Source organism: Hypanus sabinus, chromosome 10 (assembly GCF_030144855.1).
Source record: "Hypanus sabinus isolate sHypSab1 chromosome 10, sHypSab1.hap1, whole genome shotgun sequence".
Taxonomy (NCBI): domain Eukaryota; kingdom Metazoa; phylum Chordata; class Chondrichthyes; order Myliobatiformes; family Dasyatidae; genus Hypanus; species Hypanus sabinus.
This window is the reverse complement of record NC_082715.1, coordinates 107,956,892-107,980,235: the sequence shown is the minus strand read 5'-3', so window position 1 is coordinate 107,980,235 and position 23,344 is coordinate 107,956,892. Positions and strand designations below refer to the sequence as shown.

The 23,344-nt window shown below is 46.4% G+C and overlaps 1 protein-coding gene across 1 annotated transcript in view; it reads left to right on the top strand.

The window, feature by feature from the left end:
* The window catches only part of LOC132401346 (dynein axonemal heavy chain 6-like), a 545,526-nt gene that overhangs the window by 483,810 nt on the left and 38,372 nt on the right, over nucleotides 1–23,344 (top strand). Inside the window, exons 73-77 of the mRNA XM_059983475.1 lie at nucleotides 1,236–1,460; nucleotides 12,404–12,510; nucleotides 15,042–15,198; nucleotides 16,454–16,664; nucleotides 17,462–17,564. Of these exons, the coding sequence (XP_059839458.1) occupies nucleotides 1,236–1,460; nucleotides 12,404–12,510; nucleotides 15,042–15,198; nucleotides 16,454–16,664; nucleotides 17,462–17,564 (803 nt within the window). The remainder of the gene's footprint in view (nucleotides 1–1,235; nucleotides 1,461–12,403; nucleotides 12,511–15,041; nucleotides 15,199–16,453; nucleotides 16,665–17,461; nucleotides 17,565–23,344) is intronic.

Below are 23,344 nucleotides of genomic sequence, written 5' to 3'. Positions count from 1 at the left end.
CCCTGTCCCTCTCCACACACACCGTGGGTGTTGGGGTACAGTGGGAGTGACCCCATCCCTCTCCACACACACCGTGGGTATTGGGGTACAGTGGGAGTGACCCCGTCCCTCTCCCCACTCACCGTGGGTGTTGGGGTACAATGGGAGTGACCCATCCTTCTCCTCACTCACTGTGGGTGTTGGGGTACAATGGGAGTGACCCCGTCCCTCTCCCCACTCACTGTGGGTGTTGGGGTACAGTGGGAGTGACCCCCGTCCCTCTCCCCACTCACTGTGGGTGTTGGGGTACAGTGGGAGTGACCCTGTCCCTCTCCCCACTCACTGTGGGTGTTGGGGTACAGTGGGAGTGACACCTGTCCCTCTCCCCACTCACCGTGGGTGTTGGGGTACAGTGGGAGTGACCCCGTCCCTCTCCCCACTCACTGTGGGTGTTGGGGTACAGTGGGAGTGACCCCCATCCTTCTCCCCACTCACCGTGGGTGTTGGGGTACAGTGGGAGTGACCCCCATCCTTCTCCCCACTCACCGTGGGTGTTGGGGTACAGTGGGAGTGACCCGTCCCTCTCCCCACTCACTGTGTATGTAGGGGTACAGTGGGAGAGACCCCGTCCCTCTCCCCACTCACTGTGGGTGTTGGGGTACAGTGGGAGTGACCCATCCCTCTCCCCACACTGTGGGTGTTGGGGTACAGTGGGAGTGACCCCCGTCCCTCTCCCCGCTCACCGTGGGTGTTGGGGTACAGTGGGAGTGATCCTCGTCCCTCTCCCCACTCACCTTGGGTGTTGGGGTACAGTGGGAGTGACCCCCATCCTTCTCCCCACTCACCGTGGGTGTTGAGGTACAGTGGGAGTGACACCCGTCCCTCTCCCCACTCACCGTGGGTGTTGGGGTACAGTGGGAGTGACCCCTGTCCCTCTCCCCACACACTGTTGTTGGGGTACAGTGGGAGTGACCCCTGTCCCTCTCCCCACTCACCTTGGGTACAGTGGGAGTGACCCCTGTCCCGCTCCCCACTCACCGTGGGTGTTGGGGTACAGTGGTGGAGGGATGTCTGTCCCAGTCTCCATTCCCTGAGGATGTTGGTATATGTTGGGGGGATTCTTCCAGCTCATGTCTTCAACAGAAGTCTGATGGATCTCAGTGATTGCCAGTCTCTGGGGGGGTGGGGACAGTGATAGTGGTCCAAATGTCTATCTGCCATACTTTGATTAAGGAAGGTTATTATTTATTGTACAGGTCTGGAAGAGGACAAATGGTTTAAGCAAAGTCGGAATGCTCAGTGGATGTCTGAAGCCACCTGGAGTCAGTGTCTGTACATTACCACTCAGCTGACCCCCTTTGCGTTACTCTGTAGATCCCTCAATAGCCAACCTCAGCAGTGGGAAGATTTCCGCCAGGCTGAGGAACTCCACCACTTCCTGAAAACTCCTTTCCGCAAGCAGATGCCACTCTCGAAGCAAGGTAAATTGCACGCTGGAAGCTATGCTTCTCGTGCAAGGGACGGGGTTGTTTGCTGGCATCTGGTGCATTTGCTGGTGATCAAAGTGTGCACTGTTAACTCAGTGGGTGCTGATGGCTGTTGTGTGTGCTGGGAATTAATATGCACGCTGTTTCCTAGAGTGTGTGCTTGTAATCGCAGCTCCTACATTTGGGGTCATGTAAGAAGACAACAGAGATATCGGAATCAGAGAAAAATTAACACACAGCAGTACAGCACAGGAACAAGCATTTCAGCTCATGATATCTGCACTGAGCATAAAGCTGAATTATACGGAATCTCTTCTACCTGTACTTGATCCATATCCCTATATTCCCTTCATTTTCATGTATCTATCTGACAACCTGTTAAACACCACTATCATATCTCCTTCCATCACTACCCTAGGCATCATATTCCAGGCAATTGCCACAGAGCTCCATTGAACTCTCCCCATCTCACTATAAATGCATATCCTTTAATACTTGATAGTTCTACCCAGGGAAAATAGATTCTGACTGTCTACCCTATTCATGCCTCTTATAATTTTATAACCTCCTTTCAGCCTCTGTCTCTCCATGAAAAAACAACAAAATGTATCCAACCTTTCCTGATTGCTCATACCCTCTAATTTAGACAGCATGCTGATAAAACTCTAATGCATCCTCTCCATAACCTCTACACCCTTGCTGCAGAACTGCACAAATTATTCCAGGTGCAGCCTATGCAAAGTTTTATATAGATGCAATGTGACTTCCTTTCAGTGCCCAATCAATGAAGGCATGTATGCTGTACACCATCTTTACCACCCTATCCACTTGTGTAGGCTAACTTCTTTGTGTAATAATGATCAAATCATGACCATCTTTGAGAGATTAACTCCTTTACAACTACTACTACTAAGAAGTCTAATGCCCTTCCCTTGGACAACATCGGTGCCATGGAGAGGGGAGACTTGCAGCTTGGGCAACTGCCGGTCTTCCATAAAGAAAACCTTGCCCAGGCTTGCGCCCTGGAAACATCCCAAGGTGCAAATCCATGGTCTATCAGAGGCCTACACTAAGGAGTCTCCCCGTGTCTTCCTAACAGTTCTCTTAACTGCTTTCTCCAAGTGACCAAAGAGCAGTTCCCCAAATGAACGGTAATGTCACCTTCACACAGCAGTTCTAGGAGGAATGCAAACATCAGCTACAATGTCAAACGTGAATTAAGGACAGAAAAAGCTGCAAACACTCCACAGGTTGGGTAATGTCTGTGGGAAGAGGAACAATTAACAAGATCCTTTGTCAGAACTGACCATTGGAAAAGGTTTATCTGTTTATTTTCAGACTTCTTTTCTACTTTCACCACAACAAGGGGCCTTCTTGCGGCCTCATAAAGATGATGGCTCCATTAGTAGAAAGCTTGGAGTATCCTAATCAACTGTGTCTGCCCTGGAAATTCATCAGACTTATGTTGGCTTTATAATTGCATGAAAGTCAGAATGTTATCCAGTTACACAGTACTGAAACAGGACCTTCAACCTAATTCATCAATTCTGAAATGGTGCCATTTGCCTGTGTTTGGCCCATATCTTTCTAAATCTTTCATATTCACGTACCTGTCCAAGTGTCTTTTAAATACTATTGTGCCTGCCTCAGCCACTTCCTCTGGCAACATTTTTCACATATTATCCATAGTATCAGGAGGAAAATCTTAACTCTCAGTTCTCCTTTTAAATCTTTACTCTCTCACCTTAGACCATAAGATATAGGATCAGAAGTAGGCCATCTGGCCCATTGAGTCTGCTCCGCCATTCAACTATAAGCTGATCCAATTCTTCCAGTCATCCCCACTCCCCTGCCTTCTCCCCTATTCTTTAATGCCCTGACTAATCAAGAACCTATCTGTCTCTGCCTTAAATGCACCCAATGACTTGGCCTCCATAGCCGCTTGTGGCAACAAATTCCACAGATTTACCACCCTCTGACTAAAGTAATTTCTCCGCATCTCTGTTCTAAATAGACGTCCTTCAATCCTGAAGTCGAGCCCCCTTGTCCAGGACTACCCTACCATGGGAAATAACTTTGCCATATCTAATCTGTTCAGGCCTTTTAACATTTCAAAATTTTCAAATGTACATTTAATGTCAGAGAAGTGTATACAATATACATCCTGAAATGCTTTTTCTTTGCAACCATCCATGAAAAACAAAGGAGTGGCCCCAAAGAATGAATGACACTTAAATGTTAGAACCCCAAAGTCCCCCCCAGCTTCCCTCCCTCCTGCGCATAAGTGGCAGCAAGCAACAATCCCCCCTCCCCTCAACGACAAAGAAAAGCATCAGCATCCACCAACAAGCTCTCAAGCATAAACAGAGCTACAGCAAAGACACAGACTTGCAGAACTCAAAAGACTACTTGTTCAGCCAGTATATGACATACCACAGGTTCTCTCTCTCTCTCTCTCTCTCTCCCTAGTAAGGATAAAAAAGATGTCTCCATTTCACAGCAAGAGGTGAGACATAATAAACAAATCGCTGGTTTATGATGTTAGGAGTCTGTTGGATCACTTTTTCTGAGCTCTTTGCCCAAAGATCTCGGGTCTTTGGGCACACAGCCGTCGATCTTCCATCTCCCACAACACACCAATCTTCGATCCGCCCGTCTCCAGAACCACGAAATCTCAGTCCTCTGAAAGCGAGATGAGCTCTTAGGTCGAGCCCTTGGCATGCCAGACAATGACCAGCCGTGGAATCCCGAGAGCAGGTCCCGTTCCCACAAAGAAACGTAACTCCAGGTCAGGGTCTTCAAAAGAACCCTGAAAGGGAAAAGTAGAGATATTAAAGATGGAAATAGAGCTGTTTCCAAAGATACAAGCAAAGGAGTCACCATTAGACACCATTAAACCTCCTAAGCTTCAGAATGTTTCTATGAGATCCCCCCCGACCCCATTCTCCTGAACTTCAGGAAATACAGGCCAAGATGTTCCTAATATGGTAATCCTTTCATTCCTGGAATCATTCTCATGAATCTTCTCTGAACCCTCTCCAATGTCAGTATATCCTTTCTAAAATAAGGAACCCAAAACTGCACACAATACTCCAAATGTGGTCTCACGAGTGCCATATAGCGCCTCAACATCACATCCCTGCTCTTATATTCTATACCTCTAGAAATGAATGCCAACATTGTATTTGCCTTCTTCACCACCGACTCATCCTGGAGGTTAACCTTTAGGGTATCCTGCACAAGGACTCACAAGTCCCTTTGCATCTCTGCATTTTGAATTCTCTTCCCATCTAAATAATAGTCCGCCCGTTTATTTCTTCCATCAAATGGGAACTTGATGACGGTGAAGACAATATGAGTGAGTTTGATGTTCTGGAGCATGTTAATATCAAGGGAGAAGAGGTGTTGGAGTTGTTAAGATACATTAGGATGGATAAGTCCCCGGAGCCTGATGGAATATTCCCCAGGCTGCTCCATGAGGTGAGGGAAGAGAGTGCTGAGCCTCTGGCTAGGATCTTTTATGTCCTCATTGTCTGCGGGAATAGTACTGGAGGATTGGAGGGAGGCAAATGTTGTCCCCTTGTTCAAAAAGGTAGTAGGGATAGTCCGGGTAATTATAGACCAGTGAGCCTTACGTCTGTGGTGGGAAAGCTGTTGGAAAAGATTTTTAGAGATAGGATCTCTGGGCATTTAGAGAATCATGGTCTGATCAGGGACAGTCAGCATGGCTTTGTGAGGGGCAGATCATGTCTAACAAGCCTGATAGAATTCTTTGAGGAGGTGACCATACATATAGATGAGGGTAGTGCAGTGGATGTGATCTACATGGATTTTAGTAATGCATTTGACAAGGTTCCACACAGTAGGCTTATTCAGAAAGTCAGAAGGCATAGGTTCCAATGAAGTTTGGCCAGGTGGATTCAGAATTGGCTTGCCTGCAGAAGGCAGAGGGTCGTGGTGGAGGGAGTACATTTGGATTGGGGGGTTGTGACTAGTGGTGTCCCACAAGGATCGGTTCTGGGACCTCTTCTTTTCGTGATTTTTATTAATGACCTGGATGTGGGGGTAGAATGGTGGGTTGGTGGTGTTGTGGATAGTGTTGAGGATTGTCAAAGATTGCAGAGAGACGTTGCTAGGATGCAGAAGTGGGCTGAGAAGTGGCAGATGGAGTTCAACCCGGAGAAGTGTGAGGTGGTACACTTTGGAAGGACAAACTCCAAGGCAGAGTACAAAGTAATTGGCAGGATACTTGGGAGTGTGGAGGAGCAGAGGGATCTGGGGGTACATGTCCACAGATCCCTGAAAGTTGCCTCACAGGTAGATAAAGAAAGCTTATGGGATGTTAGCTTTCTTAAGTCGAGGGATAGAGGTTAAGAGTTGCGGGGTAATGATGCAGCTCTATAAAACTCTGGTTAGGCCATACTTGGAGTACTGTGTCCAGTTCTGGTCACCTCATTATAGGAAGGATGTAGAAGCATTGGAAAGGGTACAGAGGAGATTTACCAGGATGCTGCCTGGTTTAGAGAGTATGCATGATGATCAGAGATTAAGGGAGCTAGGGCTTTACTCTCGGGAGAGAAAGAGGATGAGAGGAGACATGATAGAGGTATGCAAGATATTAAGAGGAATAGATAGAGTGGACAGCCAGTGCCTCTTCCCCCAGGGCACCACTGCTCAATACAAGAGGACATGGCTTTAAGGTAAGGGGTGGAAAGTTCAAGGGGGATAATAGAGGAAGATTTTTTACTCAGAGAGTGGTTGGTGCATGGAATGCATTGCCTGAGTCAGTGGTGGAGGCAAATACACTAGTGAAATTTAAGAGACTACTAGACAGGTATATGGAGGAATTTAAGGTGGGGGGTTATATGGGAGGCAGGGTTTAAGGGCCAGCACAACATTGTGGGCTAAAAGGCCTGTACTGTGCTGTATTGTTCTGTGTTCTAAAGTGCTTGGCTTTCCAATATTGTATTTCATTTGCCACTTCATTGCCCATGTCCCTACACTAAGTCTGTCTGCAGGCTCTCTGTTTCATCAACACTGCCTGCTCTTCCACCTATCTTTGTATCATCGGTAAATTTAGCCACAAATCCCATAATCCAAATCATTGACATACATCGTAAAAAGCAGCAGTCGCAACACCAACCCCTGTAGAACTCCACTGGTAACCGGCAACCAGCCTTTGTTCCCACTCTGTTTTCTACCAATCAGCCAATGCTCCACCCATGCTCTTAACTCCTCTGTAATTCCATGGGATCTTATCTTGCTAAGCAGCCTCATGGTGTGGCACCTTGTCAAAGGCCTTCTGAAAATCCAAGTACACTATATCTACTGCATCTCCTTTGTCTACCCAGCTTGTAATTTCCTTAAAAATTTGCAGTAGGTTAGTCAGGCAGGAGTTTCCTTTCAGGAAACTATGCTGGCTTTGTCCTATCTTGTCATGTGCCTCCACGTACTCTGTAATCTCATCCCTAACAATCGATTCCAACAACTTCACCAACCACTGATGTCAGGATAACAGGTCTATAGTTTCCCTTCTGCTGCCCCCCACCCTTCTTAAATAGTGTAATAACATTTGCAATTTTCCAGTCACCCAGTATAATAACAGAATCTATCGATTCTTGAAAGATTATTGTTAATGCCTCCGCAATCTCTCCAGCTAATTCCTTCAGAACCCGAGGGTGCATTCCATCAGGTCCAGGAGGTTTATCCATCCTCAGACCCTTAAGCTTCCTGAGCACCTTCTCAGTCGTAATTTTCACTACACATACTTCATTTCCCTGACACTCTTGAATGTCCGGTATACTGCAGACGTCTTCCACTGTGAAGACTGATGCAAAATACGCATTCAGTTCCTCTGCCACCTCTGTGTCTCTCACTACAATATCTCCAGCGTCATTTTCTATTGGTCCTATATCTACCCTCAACTCTCTTTTTCCCTTTATATATTTTAAAAAGCTTTTCATCTTTTCCTTCCTAATGACCTTCTTAGTTTCCATCTGCAAGTTTTTAGAAGCTTCCGAATCCTCTATCTTCCCACTAGCTTTGGCTTCCTTGTATGCCCTCTCTTTTGCTTTTACTTTGGCTCTGATTTCACTTGTCAGCCACGGTAGTGTCCTTCTTCCATTCAAAAATCTCTTCTTATTTGGAACATATCTGTCTTGTACTTCCCTCATTTTTCACAGAAACTCAGCCATTGCTGCTCTGCTGTCCCTCCTGCTAGTGTCTTTCCAGTCAACCTTGACCAGTTCCCCTCTCATGACATTGTAATTTCTTTTATTCCACTGAAATACCGACACATTGGGTTTTAGTTTCTCCTTCTCAAATTTCAATGTGAACTTGATCATATTGTGATCACTGTTCCTCAAGGGTTCCTAAACCTTAAGCTCTCTTATCACATCTGGATCATTGCACAACACACAATCCAGCACAGCCGATCCCCTAGTGGGCTCAACAACAAGCTGTTCTAAAAAGCCATCCCTTAGACATTCTACAATTTCCCTCTCTTGAGGTCCGGTATTGGCCTGGGTTTCCCAATCCACTTTCACATTAAAATCCCCAATGATTATCATGACATTGCCCTTCTGACACACCTTTTCTATCCCCTGGGTGTAATTTGTAATCCACATCCCAGCTGCTATTTGGAGGCCTGTATACAACTATCATTAGGGACCTTTTACCCTTGTCATTTCTTAATTCAACCCATACACTGTGTGGCAGACAGAGTGGTCAGCAGCACTGGGGCTCCACAGGGGACTGTCCTGTCTCCCTTTCTCTTCACTATCTACACCTCGGACTTCAACTACCGCACAGAGTCTTGCCATCTTCAAAAGTTTTCTGATGACTCTGCCATAGTTGGATGCGTCAGCAAGGGAGATGAGGCTGAGTACAGGGCTACGGTGGGAAACTTTGTCACATGGTGCGAGCAGAATCATCTGCAGCTTAATGTGAAAAAGACTAAGGAGCTGGTGGTGGACCTGAGGAGGGCTAAGGCACCGGTGAACCCTGTTTCCATCCAAGGGGTTAGTGTGGACATGGTGGAGGATTACAGATACCTGGGGATATGAATTGACCATAAACTGGACTGGTCAAAGAACACTGAGGCTGTCTACAAGAAGGGACAGAGCTGCCTCTATTTCCTGAGGAGACTGAGGTCCTTTAACATCTGCCGGACAATGCTGAGGATGTTCTACAAGTCTGCGGTGGCCGGTGCTATCATGTTTGCTGTTGTGTTCTGGGGCAGCAGGCTGAGGGTAGCAGACACCAACAGAATCAACAAACTCATTCATAAGGCCAGTGATGTTGTTGGGATGGAACTGGACTCTCTGACAGTGGTGTCTGAAAAGAGGATGCTGTCCAAGTTGCATGCCATCTTGGACAATGACTCCCATCCACTCCATAAAGTACTGGTTAGGCACAGGAGTACATACAGCCAGAGACTCATTCCACCGAGATGTAATACTGAATGTCATAGGAAGTCATTCCTGCCTGTGGCCATCAAACTTTACAACTCCTCCCTTGGAGTGTCAGACACCCTGAGCCAATAGTCTGGTCCTGGACTTATTTCCATTTGGCATGATTAACTTATTATTATTTAACTATTTATGGTTTTATATTGCTATATTTCTGCACTATTCTTGGTTGATGCAGCTGTAATGAAACCCAATTTCCCTCGGGATCAATAAAGTATGTCTGTCTGTCTGTCTGTCTGTCTGTCTGTCTGTAGAGATTCTACACCTTCCGATCCTATGTCATCCCTTTCTAATGATTTAATGTTATTTCTTATACGAAGGGCCACACCATCCCCTCTGCCTACTAACTTATCTTTCCAATACACCGTATATCCTTGGACGTTCAGCTCCCAATGACAGCAGTCCTTTAGCCAAGTTTCAGAGATGGCCACAACGTCACACTTGCCAATCTGTAGCTGAATTTCAAGATTGTCCATCTTATTTCTTGTGCTGCGTGCATTCAAATATAACATTTCCAGTCCAGTATTTGTTGTTTCTGTTTTAACTGTACCACACTCCTATTGCCCAGTAACTCATCCCACTGGCTGTGATTATGCCTCATCTCCTGCCTGTCCTTTTTATAATCCCCGTTGCACGTTATCTCTGATTTACTTCTGCTTTCCCTTTCCTCAGCCCTCTCACTCCAGTTCCCATCCCCCTGCCAAATTAGTCTAAACCATTCCGAACAGGATATTGGACCCCTTTGGGTTCAGGTGTAACCTGTCCCTTTTTGTACAGGTCATACCTCCCCCAGAAGAGGTCCCAATGATCCAGGAACTCAAAGCCCTGCCCCCTACACCAGTCTCTCAGCCACACATTAATATGCCTGATCATGCTTTTCTTGCACTCATTAGCATGTGGCACAGGGAGCAGTCCTGAGATTGCTACTCTGGAGGTCCTGCTTTTCAACTTCCTGCCCAACTCCCTGAATTCTTTTTTTAGGACCTCCTCCATTTTTCTACCAATGTCACTGGTACCAACATGTACCAAGACTTCTGGCTGTTCACCCTCTCCCTTCAGAATACTCTGTACCTGATCTGAGACATCCCGTACCCTGGCACCTGGGAGGCAAAGCACCATATGGGTATCTCTATCATGCTGACAGAACCTCCTGTCTGTTCTGCTCACTATGGAATCCCCTATGACTACCGCATTCCTCACCTTCTTCTCACCCTTCTGCACCACAGAACCAGGCTCAGTGCCAGAGACCTGATCGCCATGGTTATCCTCTGTCAGGTCACCCCCCCCACCCCACCCAACATCATCCAAAACGAGATATCGATTACTGAGGGGGATGGCCACAGGGGTGATCCTTACTATCTGAGCTCTTCCCATCCCTTCCCTGACAGTCACCCACTTATCTAACTCCTGCAGCCTCGGGGTGACTAACTCCTTGTTGCTCCTATCTGTCTCCTGCTCACTTTCCCTAATAAGCTGTAGGTCATCAAGCTGCAGCTCCAGATCACTAACAATTCTCTCAGGAGCTGCATCTCGGTGCACCTGGCGCAGATGTGGCCATCTGGGAGACTGGAAGATTCCCAGAATTTCCACATCTGACACCCAGTGCAAAGTACTAACCCTACAGACGTGCTCTCTATTCCTCCAAAAAAATGCGAGAAAAACAAACAAGGTCCACTTACCTCGCCGAAGCCCGAATGAGCCAAAGCCCTATCACTCTGATTCAGACCACTCTGTTGATGACTGGTCCACTCAGCAGTGTCTCCCTTTTATGCCTGAACCTTTCCTGCTCCCCAGCTCACGATTGGTGCTCCAGTTACCTCAGTATGCCCTTTAGTTTTAGACTTCCGTACCCTGAGGAAAAAGACTGTAATTATCTACCCTATCAATGCTCCTCGTGATTTTATGAACCTGAATAAATTCACACCTCTGCCTCCTACACTCCAGGGGCAAAAAAAAACAACCTATCCAATTTAACCTTATAACTCAAGCCACCTTGATGCTACAGTCCCAGTAGCATCAAGATGAGCCTTTTCTACATTATCTCTAGCTTAATCACATCCTTTCTAGAGTGCTATAACCAGAAATGTGCGCAACAATCCAAGTGTGGTGCAACCAGTGTCCTATACAGTTGTAACATAATGTCCCACCTCCTGTAATCAATACCACAGCCAGTGAAGACAAGCATGACAAATGACATCTTTCACCAACCTGTCTACCTGTGTCACTACATTCATGGAACTATGTACCTAGGCCTGTTTGTTCTACCAGGATCCTACCATTTACTATCTATGATCTGTTCCAGTTTAACTTCCCAAAATCCCATATAGAGTACAACAGACCCAGAGTCAGTACAGACCAATGTGAAGCAAAGCTGCATCATTGCCTCAATAACTTCCTTCAGTCGTTGGGACAAAAAGACTCTGCATCTCCACTGAGGAACCATGTTTAGTTGAACCCAATTTAATGCATTAAGCTACAGTATACTTCATGTACATGCATGTTTGGGGGACGTTCTCCAAGTTACTGTCAATTCAATCACATAGATGCTGAAGGCTTGCATTAATCATCCGTAAAACAAAGAATCTTTGCCATCTGAGCCCACCACTGTTGAATACTGCCCTCTTTCAATGAACATCCATGATGGGACAGTGGAATAAGAAGACCGCTTCCCATATCTCAGGAACCACCTTGAAGAAGGAGGTGAATTTCTGGAGCAGTCAAACTTGAGGGAAATTCTCCATCAGTAGATGGAGATAAATGTTTTACTGGGGTGGAAAAAGGCCTTTAGCTACTATAGCCTGCTCCATTTCTGTTTGAGCTCTTGCACAACAAAGGTCATGTCCTCAGAGCATCTAGATGGACAGAATGTGGAGAGCTTCTCTTTAAAGCACAGGAGAGTGAAGGCAGACATCTACTGTTGCGTTCTATCTTTGGTTGTCTGAATGAAAACTAAGAACTCAAGACTGGAATAAGACTCCTGGTTTGTTAGCAGCAGTGATCTCCACCCTAAGACATGCACTACCTACTTCTGAGGTGGTCCTTTGACATTAAGGATGATCTGTTACCACTCTAGTTCGGAAGGCTCAGAATGTTGGGGGATTGGGGCCAAGAGAAAGAGAGTGCTGGAGATTGGAGGAAGATGGCACTGTGGATTGAGAGGCAGGGAGATGGAGGGAGGTATTGGGGACTGGGGGCAGGAAGATGGAGAGAAGTCATTGGGAATTGGGGGCAAAGAGGGGAAGAAAGAGGATTGGAGATTGGAGTTGGAGAAGAGAGAAGATTGGGGATTGGGGGTCAGGGAGTGGGGGAGAGAGTGGGGATTGGGGAGGGGAATGGAGGTGGGGAGTGAGAATGTGTTGGGGATTGGGGCAGGGAGTGGGGGAGAGGGAGAGAGAGAGAGTCTTGGCTAGTACTCTATAAACTTCTGCAGTTACTGAGTATTTACATATCTGCCTCTTTGTTGCACAGGTTTGAGCTCACAAGGAATTAGCACTGGATCACACCGTATGAACACCGAACCTGAGGACACAATTTTCCCTTGGGAACTCCTGAGTGCATTCCAGAGGCTTATATTGGTAGGAATGAGCATCACATGAATAGTCAATGTGAGAGTGTAGCTTAACCTAAACATCATCCAGGCATGGCTCAATATCTAGCATAGAATCACCGAGTTACGTACATGGCACAGGTTGGGGCCTTTTGACCCAGTACATCTATGTGCACCTTTTTTCCCTACACCAATCTAATTTGCCTGTTTTGGTTATTTGTCTATACGTGCCTTGTCCATTCAAAATTCCTCTTAAACACCACTTCCTCTGACAGTACAATCCATTCAATCCCTCCATCAATGCACAGGAACTGCAGCATGAGCCCACATGCCAAATGCACTGAGATTACTTGTGCAGGCTACTCCAACAGTGTCTGTTTTGTCATCCAAGGACAAAAATCTCTTGTGGTTAGGAACACCACCGCATTCAGATTTCTCTCTCAAGTCACACACCATCCCATTCCAAAAATATGTCACCTCCCTTCATTGTCATTGATTCACTAAAGCTGCCCCAGTAGCACTGAAGCAGTACTTTCCCCAAGATGTCAATAGTCCAAGAAGGTAACACATCCCCACCTCCTCAAGGACATTTGAAGATGTGCAGTAAATACTGGCCTTTTCATTATTACCTACATTCTCTCAAAGAACTAAAATAAACCAACAAAGCATATAACATGTGCTGGCCCACAGGTACTGACAGTGTGAGGTACCACTCTCACTGGGAGTAATCTTCAGGTCATTTCCGTTTACTCTTAAAGTGCCTATAAAAATACTCACCCCCCCCTTTAGAAGTTTTCATGTTTTATTGTTTTACAACATTGAATCACAATGGGTTTAGTTTGTCTTTTGTGACACTGAACAACAGAAAAAGACTTTTGTGTCTAAGTGAAAATAGATCTCTACAATGTGATCTAAATTAATTACAAATATAAAGCACAAAATAATTAATTGCATTAAGTATTCACCCCCATTTAATATGACATACCAAGTCATCAATGGTGCAGCCAGTTGGTTTTAGAAGTTGCATAATTAGTTAAATGGAGATCTGTTTTTGGAAACCTATGTGCGGTCAAGGTGTATCAATTGATTGCAGTAAAAATACACCTCTATCTGAAAGGTCCAACTGCTGGTGAGTCAGTATCCTGGCAAAAACTATACCATAAAATCAAAAGAACACTCCAAGCAATTTCACAAAAAAGTTATTGAAAAGCACAAGTCAGGAGATGGATATAAGAAAATTTCCAAGTCACTGAATATCCCTTGGAGTGCAGTTATGTCAATCATCAAGAAATGGGAAGAATATGGCACAGCTGTAAATCTGCCTAGAACAGACTGTCCGTAGACACTGAGTGACCGTGCAAGAAGAGGTGTCCACCAAGAGACCTTTGACAACTCTGGAGGAGTTACAAGCTTCAGTGACTCAGATGGGAGAGACTGCGCATACAATAATTGTTGCCTGGGTGCTTCACCAGTTGCAGCTTAATGGGAGAGTGGCAAAGAGAAAGCCACTGTTGAAAAAAACTCACATGAAATCTTGGCTAGAGTTTGCCTGAAGGCATGTGGGAGACTCTGAAGTCAGCTGGAAGAAGTTCTATGGTCTGATGAAACCAAAATTGAGCTTTCTGTCCATCAGACTAAATGCTATGTTTGGCGCAAGCCAAGTACCTCACATTATCAAAAACACACTGTCCCTGCCCCGAAGAATGATGGTGGCTGCATCATGTTGTGGGGATGCTTCACTGCAGCAGGCCCTGGAATGCTTGTGAAGTAAAGGGTAAAATGAATGCAGCAAAATACAAGGAAATCCTGTAGGAGAATCTGATGTAGTCTGCAAGAGAACTGTGACTTGGGAGAAGATTTATTTTTCAACAAGACAATAAACCCAAGCATAAAGACAAAGCTACACAGGAATGGCTTAAAAACAACAAAATTAATGTCCTGGAGTGGCCAAGTCAGAGTCCAGACCTCAATCCAACTGAGAATTTGTCACTGGACTTGTAAAGGGCTGTTCACTCATGATCCCCATGCAATCTAACAGAGCTTGAGCAGTTTTGTAAAGAAGAATGGGGGAGAATTGCAATGTCCAGATATGCAAAGCTGATAGACCTATCCACACAGACTCAAGGCTATAATTGCTTCCAAAGGTGCATCTACTAAGTGCTGACTTGAAGGGGGTGAATACTTGTACAATCAATTATTTTGTTTTATATTTGTAATTAATTTAGATCACTTTGCAGAAATTTATTTTCACGTTGACACGAGTCTTTTTCTGTTGATCAGTGTCAAAAAAGCCAAATTAAATCCACTGAGATTCAATGTTGTAAAACAATAAAACATGAAAACTTCGAAGGAGGGTGAATACTTTTTATAGGCACTGTACCTGCTGGTTTCTGCCTCACTGATGCTGCTTGACCCAATGAGGACCTGCAGCATTTTGTCTTTATTGTATGGTTTACTGTAATCACCATGTGGTGCTAGCTGGCTGGATCAGTGTGTGTACCAGGAGAATGAGGGAGTGTCCATGTTCTTCCATTCATTACCATGTCCTTTTTGTTCTAGATAAAGATCCTAAGGCCAGAGTGTTTGACAGCTGCTGTGAGTATGTTTGTTGAGGAGAAGCTGGGTTCTGACTTCCTCCCAAGCCCTGCTGTCTACTTCAGCAACGTATTTGATGAAACTGATGCCTCCACCCCCCTCATCTTTCTTTTGTCACCAGGTAAGGGAGCCTGATGGTAATGGGCCAGCAGCACTTCTGCATTCCAGCTGCACTCCACTGCAAGGATACTCAATTCCATGGTATAACCCAGCAGAGTGTGAGCTTTGACCCAGGCAAAGCAGATCCACTACCTCCCTTCCACTTCCTAGATGGTCGAAAACCCAGTGCACTTCCGTGGTAAAACCCTTAAAGTTGTTGCAAATAGGAGTTTTATTATCCCATTTAGTGGTGGCCCAGGTCAGAGCTCACTCATGCAAGAGAGAGATGAGGAATGTAATCTTGGCTGAATCCATAGAAAACAGAGATGGCTGGAGCTCAAAGTGTATGATGCACTGGGACAGGACGTTGCAGCATCAGGCTGGGGATCTGTCAAAGCATCCAGGCACCAGAATCCGGAACTCCGAAGGAAGAGGTTGACTGGCACGGGGTTGCTGTAACGAGACAGAGAGTTGGAAGGGAATGGCAAGCAGATGGTGAATAGTTTCCTGCTGCTTCTGGATCATGTACTTGTGTCAGTAGATGACTTCCTTTAGGTGAGAGTACTCAGCTGGGTCAATCGAAGGTTCACTCATCCTGTCAGGAAATGTAGACTCGAAAGCAGAGCAGTGGAGACAATTTAGTGGTGAACGATATCTTAAGACAACAAGCCGTGAGGGGCCAAAAACAAGAAAGAACATAAACTAAACAGGACAGGCAACAAGGTCAACTTTAGGTAGGGAGAGTGAAAGCTAGGAGCGACTAGTTGAGGCTGTCTGGTTCAATGAGTGAAGAAGGACTGTGGATGGGAACTGGGGTTAAGTAGGCTGCAGGCGAAGAGTTTGGAACAAGCAGCAGATAACTCCTATTAGCTGTGTGGAGGCTAGGAGGTGCCTGCATGTGCAGTTTTGATGCCTTCAGTCCTGGCCTCAGTGGTATTGTGGCCCTCAGAACCGTCCCCACAACAACATTCTGCTCCTCCATCACTGCCCATCTCCTTTGCTTTAGAGGAGATAGAAAATTAGTCCTGGTCACAGGAGCAGTGAGAGACTGGGCTGGTCAAGTACTGTCCCTGGTGTGATGGAGACAAAGGCCATCTGCCTCAGGCAGAGGAGCCTGTCTTCAAGGGACAGAGAGCTGAAGTGGCAAGGAGCAGGGAGGTGGAATCATATGAGTCAGATTGGTTGCTTTTAGGATTGTGTAGCTGGCACAATATAAAATGATTGTTTTGTTTACCTGTAACTTTGGACTAACACAAAACTATGCTTTGTCACTACAGGCACTGACCCCATTGCCCAGGTACTAAGGTTTGCCAAGGAGTTCAGAGGCAGCACAGCCCATCTGGACACAGTGTCACTGGGCCAGGGACAGGGGCTAGTTGCTGAAGAGCTGATCCACAAGGTTCAGGTCTTAAAGGGGCGCTGGGTCTTCCTGCAGAACTGTCACCTGGCCGCCTCCTTCATGCCAACACTGCAGGCCATTGTAGAATCGTGAGTTGGTCTCTGAGTAGTTAACTGGGTTTCTATATGTGTAAATAATCCTTCCCTGTGTCTACAACCCTGAAATATGTCCAACATGCCCTCTGGTGCAGACCCCCCCATATATGTATCCTTCAGCACAGGTATCTGTACATCCCTGAAATATTTACCACCTCACCAGCTCAGCCTACTGAGAGGAAACCCATCAGCTTATTGAGGATTGTACACAGTGTGAAGCAGTTGTGATGTGTGCTCTGATTTGAGAGTGTACTAGTACATCACACAAGTGGACACTGATATATATATTCGTACATTGGTACACTGAACACACAAACATACTGAGAAACAGAAATAGGCCACTCAGACCCTCAAGTCTGCCCCAATATGTAATAAGATTACAACTGATGAAACTGAACCTGCTTTCCCTTTGCTTAACTTACTGTGCTTTTCCAATATTCTCTCATTTTATCCCTGCTTTCACCAATCAGGGGGAGTGTACTGATTTGGGTTTATACATTTACATGTGTACCTTGGGGGAGTGCACTAATTCAGACACAGCCTGAATCTGATCTGTTCTGTTTGATCTTGATGAGTCTCAAAGGCACTGAATTGGTTTTAGGATTGGGCTGTATTCCCATGCCCTATCCCATCCCCTTCCTCACTCAGACTACTAGCTTCCTGCTTGTCTCCTGCATCTCCATCAGTCCGCCTCTTTCCATTCTCCCATCTTCCTTCCCCTTATCCCACCTCCTCTCCCCTAATATTCACACTGAATTATTAAGTTTTGCTTTTTTTGTTGACTTTGTTAGGTTCAAGCAACCAGGTGTGAATCTGGATCCTGACTTCAGGCTGTTCCTGAGTTCCAAATCGGACCAGACATTTCCCATCTCCATTCTCCAGGATGCGATGAAGGTGAAGGCTACAGACTGTTACACATACCATAAGATGGGCTCTTCACAAATATCCTCATTGTCTATCTCCACTGCACTTTCTCTGTATCTATAGCAGTCTATTCTGTACTCTGTCAATGTTTTTCCTTGTACTACCTCGATGCACTGTTGTAATTAAATGATCTGTATAAATAGGATGCAAACAAAGTTTTTCACTGTACCTGAACCAAACTACTACATACACTCTAAACACCTTACTCTCTGATAGTTCCACAGAACCTAACCCTATAAAGGCTGTTAGAAAATCCATCAACTTCATTCTCTGATTCTCCTTCATCTATTCTTGTGAAAGATCGGTAGGCTATTAAAACATAATTTCCATATCAGAAATTCACATTGTCCAGTCTTCACTTTGCAGTTCTATAAACCTTTAGTCAGACTGCATTTGGACTTGCGTGCAGCCCCGTTACAGGAAGGATGTGAAGGCAGTGGAAAGGGTGAAGAGGGGGTTTCAAAGGTACATTTAATGTCAGAGAAAAGTATATAATATACATCCTGAAATGCTTTTTCTTTGCAACCATCCACAAAAACAGAGTAATGCCCCCAAAGAGTGAACAACAGTTAAATTTTAGAACCCTAACGTCCCCCCAACTCCCGTCCCTCCTGCACATAAGCAGCAGCAAGCTACAATCCCCCCACTGGCAAAAAAAATACTGCCTGGATTAGAAGGTATGAACTATAAGGATAACTTGGAGAAATTTGTGTTTTCTCTGGAGCAAAGATGACGAAGATGAGATCTAATAAAGGTTTTCAAAATTATGAGAGACATAGATAGGGTAGACATTCAGAATCTTTTCCCCTGGCTAGAAATGTCATACATCAAAGAACATACTTTTAAGGTTAGAGGAGGAGGATTTTTACGCAGTGTTGTAGGTGTTAGGAATAGGTTAGCAAGGGTAGTAGTGGAAGTAACTGGTGGAGTTTAACGCTTTAAGATTGAGACATGAATTTGAAGGGAATGGAGAAAAATGAATGATACACTGGAGGAGGACATTTAGTATAAATTGGCATCACGATCAGCACAACTTTGTAGGCTAAATGATCTGTGCATTATTGTCATTTCAATGTGTCCTGGTAACTCTTCATTTTTAATGGCATGTTCACCAGTTGGGCCAGCTGGTCTGCAGTTCCCTGTTTGCTCTCTCCCTCCTTTTAAAAAGGCTGTCCCATTATCATTTACAGGAATTGTCCCATAATCTGTAGAATTCTTCAAATTGAGAATCAACATGCATTCATGAATCTATCACAGACTCAGTTCATAAGATGCATTATATCCAAATGTCTCCTGCTTCCTGGGCCAGTTCATAGAGCTCTTGTCACACACGGACACTCACGCTATATTCACACTCTCATCCTACCTCAGCTCTTAACTTTTGGAGCATCTTCCTGGCCAGAACACATCTCAGTGAAATAGCCTTGAGCCCCAGTATTAATTGTACAACATAGTACGGGCCACAGTTTTCAAATGTAATCTTATCCAACATTCACTGTATGAATTGTTATTTTGTAAATTCATGTTGCTGTTGTTCTTGCAATTAATCCTTCAAATATTCTATTGTCAAAGCCAAGTTTAGTGTCGCATGCACGAGTACAGGTCTGCACAGATGCAATAAAAAATACCTCAGCACCATCACAGGCACATAGCATCAGATAAGCAGCATTCACAAGAAATACCTAAATATATACAACGCTTACAAGAAGAAATACAACTAGAACAAAAATAGTGCATTTTAGTGCAATGTATTCAAACTGGCCATAGTGTTGCTTAATGATTAGGATTGAGCTGGTTGGTTCAAAACTGAACAGTTGAAGGGACGGAACTGCTCTTGAACCTAGTATGGGACTTCAGGGATCTGTATTCTAGCCCCATAGTAACTTCAAGAAGATAGGCATGATCCAGATGGCAGGGATCTTCAATGAAGCTGAGATTCCACGTGAGTTTCCTCCATTTGTGCCAGGCAAATATCCTGCAGCGTTCTGAGCCTTCAAATCAACAGCCTATGCTCATCTGGCCAAGGCCTCACCTACCCCAGGCCTGTACCACCCAGCCCCTCACCTACCCCAGGCCTGTACCACCCGGCCAGTGCCTCACCTACCCGAGGCCTGTTCCACCCGGCCAGTGACTCACCTACCCCAGGCCTGTACCACCCGGCCAGGGCCTCACCTACCCCAGGCCTGTATCACCCAGCCAGTACCTCACCTATCCCAGGCCTCTACCACCCGGCCCCTCACCTACCCCAGGCCTGTACCACCCGGCCAGTGCCTCACCTACCCGAGGCCTGTTCCACCCGGCCAGTGACTCGCCTGTTCCACCCGGCCCCTCACCTACCCCAGGCCTCTACCACCCGGCCCCTCACCTACCCCAGGCCTGTACCACCCGGCCAGTGCCTCACCTACCTGAGGCCTGTTCCACCCGGCCAGTGACTCACCTATCCCAGGCCTGTTCCACCCGGCCAGTGCCTCACCTACCCGAGGCCTGTTCCACCCGGCCAGTGACTCACCTACCCCAGGCCTGTACCACCCGGTCAGGGCCTCACCTACCCCAGGCCTGTATCACCCAGCCAGTACCTCACCTATCCCAGGCCTGTACCACCCAGCCAGTGCCTCACCTACCCGAGGCCTGTACCACCAGGCCAGTGCCTCACCTACCCGAGGCCTGTTCCACCCGGCCAGTGACTCACCTACCCGAGGCCTGTACCACCCGGCCAGTGCCTCATCTACCCGAGGCCTGTTCCACCCGGCCAGTGACTCACCTATCCCAGGCCTGTTCCACCCGGCCTCTCACCTACCCCAGGCCTCTACCACCCGGCCCCTCACCTACCCCAGGCCTGTACCACCTGGCCAGTGCCTCACCTACCCGAGGCCTGTTCCACCCGGCTAGTGACTCACCTACCCCAGGCCTGTTCCACCCGGCCAGTGACTCACCTACCCCAGGCCTGTTCCACCCGGCCAGTGACTCATCTACCCCAGGCCTGTACCACCCAGCCAAGGCCTCACCTATCCCAGGCCTGTACCACCCGACCAGTACCTCACCTACCCGAAGCCTGTACCACCCAGCCAGGGCCTCACCTATCCCAGGCCTGTATCACCCAGCCAATACCTCACCTATCCCAGGCCTCTACCACCCGGCCCCTCACCTACCCCAGGCCTGTTCCACCCGGCCCCTCACCTACCCCAGGCCTGTACCACCCGACCAGTACCTCACCTACCCGAAGCCTGTACCACCCAGCCAGGGCCTCACCTATCCCAGGCCTGTATCACCCAGCCAATACCTCACCTATCCCAGGCCTCTACCACCCGGCCCCTCACCTACCCCAGGCCTGTTCCACCCGGCCCCTCACCTACCCCAGGCCTGTACCACCCGGCCAGTGACTCACCTACCCCAGGCCTGTTCCACCCGGTCAGTGACTCATCTACCCCAGGCCTGTACCACCCAGCCAGGGCCTCACCTATCCCAGGCCTGTACCACCCGACCAGTACCTCACCTACCCGAAGCCTGTACCACCCGGCCCCTCACCTGCCCCTAGGCTGGTTCCACCCGGCCCCTCACCTGCCCAAGGCTGGTCTCACTCAGCCCCTCACTGCCCTAGGCTAGTCTCACTGGCCCCTCACTGCCTCAGGCTGATCTCACTCAACTCCAGTTTCCTCTTCCTCATTTGATAAATTGGTGAACAGTTTATTATTGTCATATATGCCAAGGTACAGTTAACATTTTCTTTTGCATGCTATTCATACAGATTGTTTTAAAACATAGACTCACATAGCAACTTGCATGTGATCATGATCTTAGGCCTATGACGCTGCCAGATGTATATACTGGCAATCTAACAGAAAATGCAGCTGCCTTTTTCTACCACTCCACTAATGTGGTAATGACTTCATTCATGACAGTTGTACAAATTATCCCAGTTTAGTTACAGTGGATGAGGGTGTTCAATAGGGAAGTTCAGAGAAAAATTTGCTCTTCATCCTGTACTGTTCCTGCCTGGGGTGTGTTTTATTGGACAGTGTAGAGGGAGCTGTATTCTGTACCCAACCCGTAGTGTTACTGCCCTCGGAGGGTCTGACGGGTCAGTGTTGAGGCAGCTTTTCTCTATAATTAACCACCTTGAGAATGTTAAATGAGGCACTTTTGAGGAGGTGATGGAATCATAGAAATAAAGATGGGCAGTCCATTCATGTCAACTGTAATGCCTATCTACGTTAATCCATTTACGCACATTAAGCCCATATCCCTCAATGCCTTTACAATCTGAGGACATATCTAAACATTTTTTAAGTGTAATGGTATCTGCCTCCACCATCTCCTCTGGCAGCTAGTTTGGACATTCACCACACTATGTGTGGAAAAACTTATTCCTCAGATCTCTTTTAAATTCCTCTCCTCTCACCTTAACCCTAGGCCCTCTGTTCTAGAGCCCTCTGTCAGGAGAGAAAGTTTCTGACTATCTACCCTATCTACATCACTCATGATTTTATAAACCTCTATCAGGTCATCCCTCAGCCTCCTACATACCAGTGAGAATAAACCCAGATGACCCAATCTCTTCTTATAATAACAGCCCTCCATTCCAGGCAACATTATGGTGAATTTCTTCTGCACTTTTTCTTTTGCTACCATATCCTTCCAGAAAACATCTGATCCTTCACTGAATCAAAACTGGGTAACAAGCAAAATGAAAGTGCTTTTCACATTTGTACTACCTTGTTCTACTTATACAGAATGTGAGGAACAGTACAGAGAGGTGGATGAGATGAAGCTTGAAGGAAAAGAGGGTGGAGGAAGCCAGAAATTAAGGAGAACAGGATGAAGAATGGAGATACAATGGTTGTCAGTGGAGAGCTATGGAGAATGACACCAAAACAGTTGGGTGACTGAAGGATGGAGAAGGAAGATAAGGATAGTATACATGACTCCATAGAGGGCCAGGGCTTAGCCATAATTACCTGGGTGTCAAAGGACCTACTGATGTTCATATCTAGAGTTAGCTGGCAGCAATGGGACTGGTGCAGGGCAGGCAACAATTGAAGCTGCCATTAAGCAAAAGTTTGTTTTCTCAAACTTTCTTATCTTTTGCCCAATGGAAGAGAGAATGACCAGGGTGGGATAGGATAATTGATTGTGTTGGCTGTTTTTCAGAGTCAGTGGAGAGGAGGGTGGTTTCTGTGATAGACTAGGCTGTCTCCCCAACTCTGTGCAAAACCTGGTGGAAGCTCCAGGAGTCTGGGTTCATGAAGTGTGCGAAGCTACCATTACTAGAGAGAAGGTTCTTGGGAAACTGAAAGGTATGAAGGTAGATACAATACATCACCTGGACTAGATGGTGTGCACCCCAGGGTTCTGAAGAGATTGTGGAGGCATTACTAATGTTCTTTCAATAATCACTGGATTCTGGAATGGTTCTGGAAGACTGGAAAATTGCAGATGTTACTCCACTCTTCAAGAAGGGAGAGAGGCAGAAGAAAGGAAACTATAGGCAAGTTAGTTTGACCTCAGTGGCTAAAAAGATGTTGGAGTTGATTATTAAAGATGAGATCTTAGGGTACTTGGAGGCACATGCTAAAATAGGCCGTAGTCAGCATGGTTTCCTCAAGGGAAAACCTTGCCTGACAAATCTTGGAATCCTTTGAAAAAACAAAGAGCAGAATAGACAAAGGAGAATCGGTTGATGTTGTGCAGTTGGATTTTCAGAAGGCCTTTGACAAGGTGCCACTTATGAGGCTGTTTAACAAGCTCTAAGT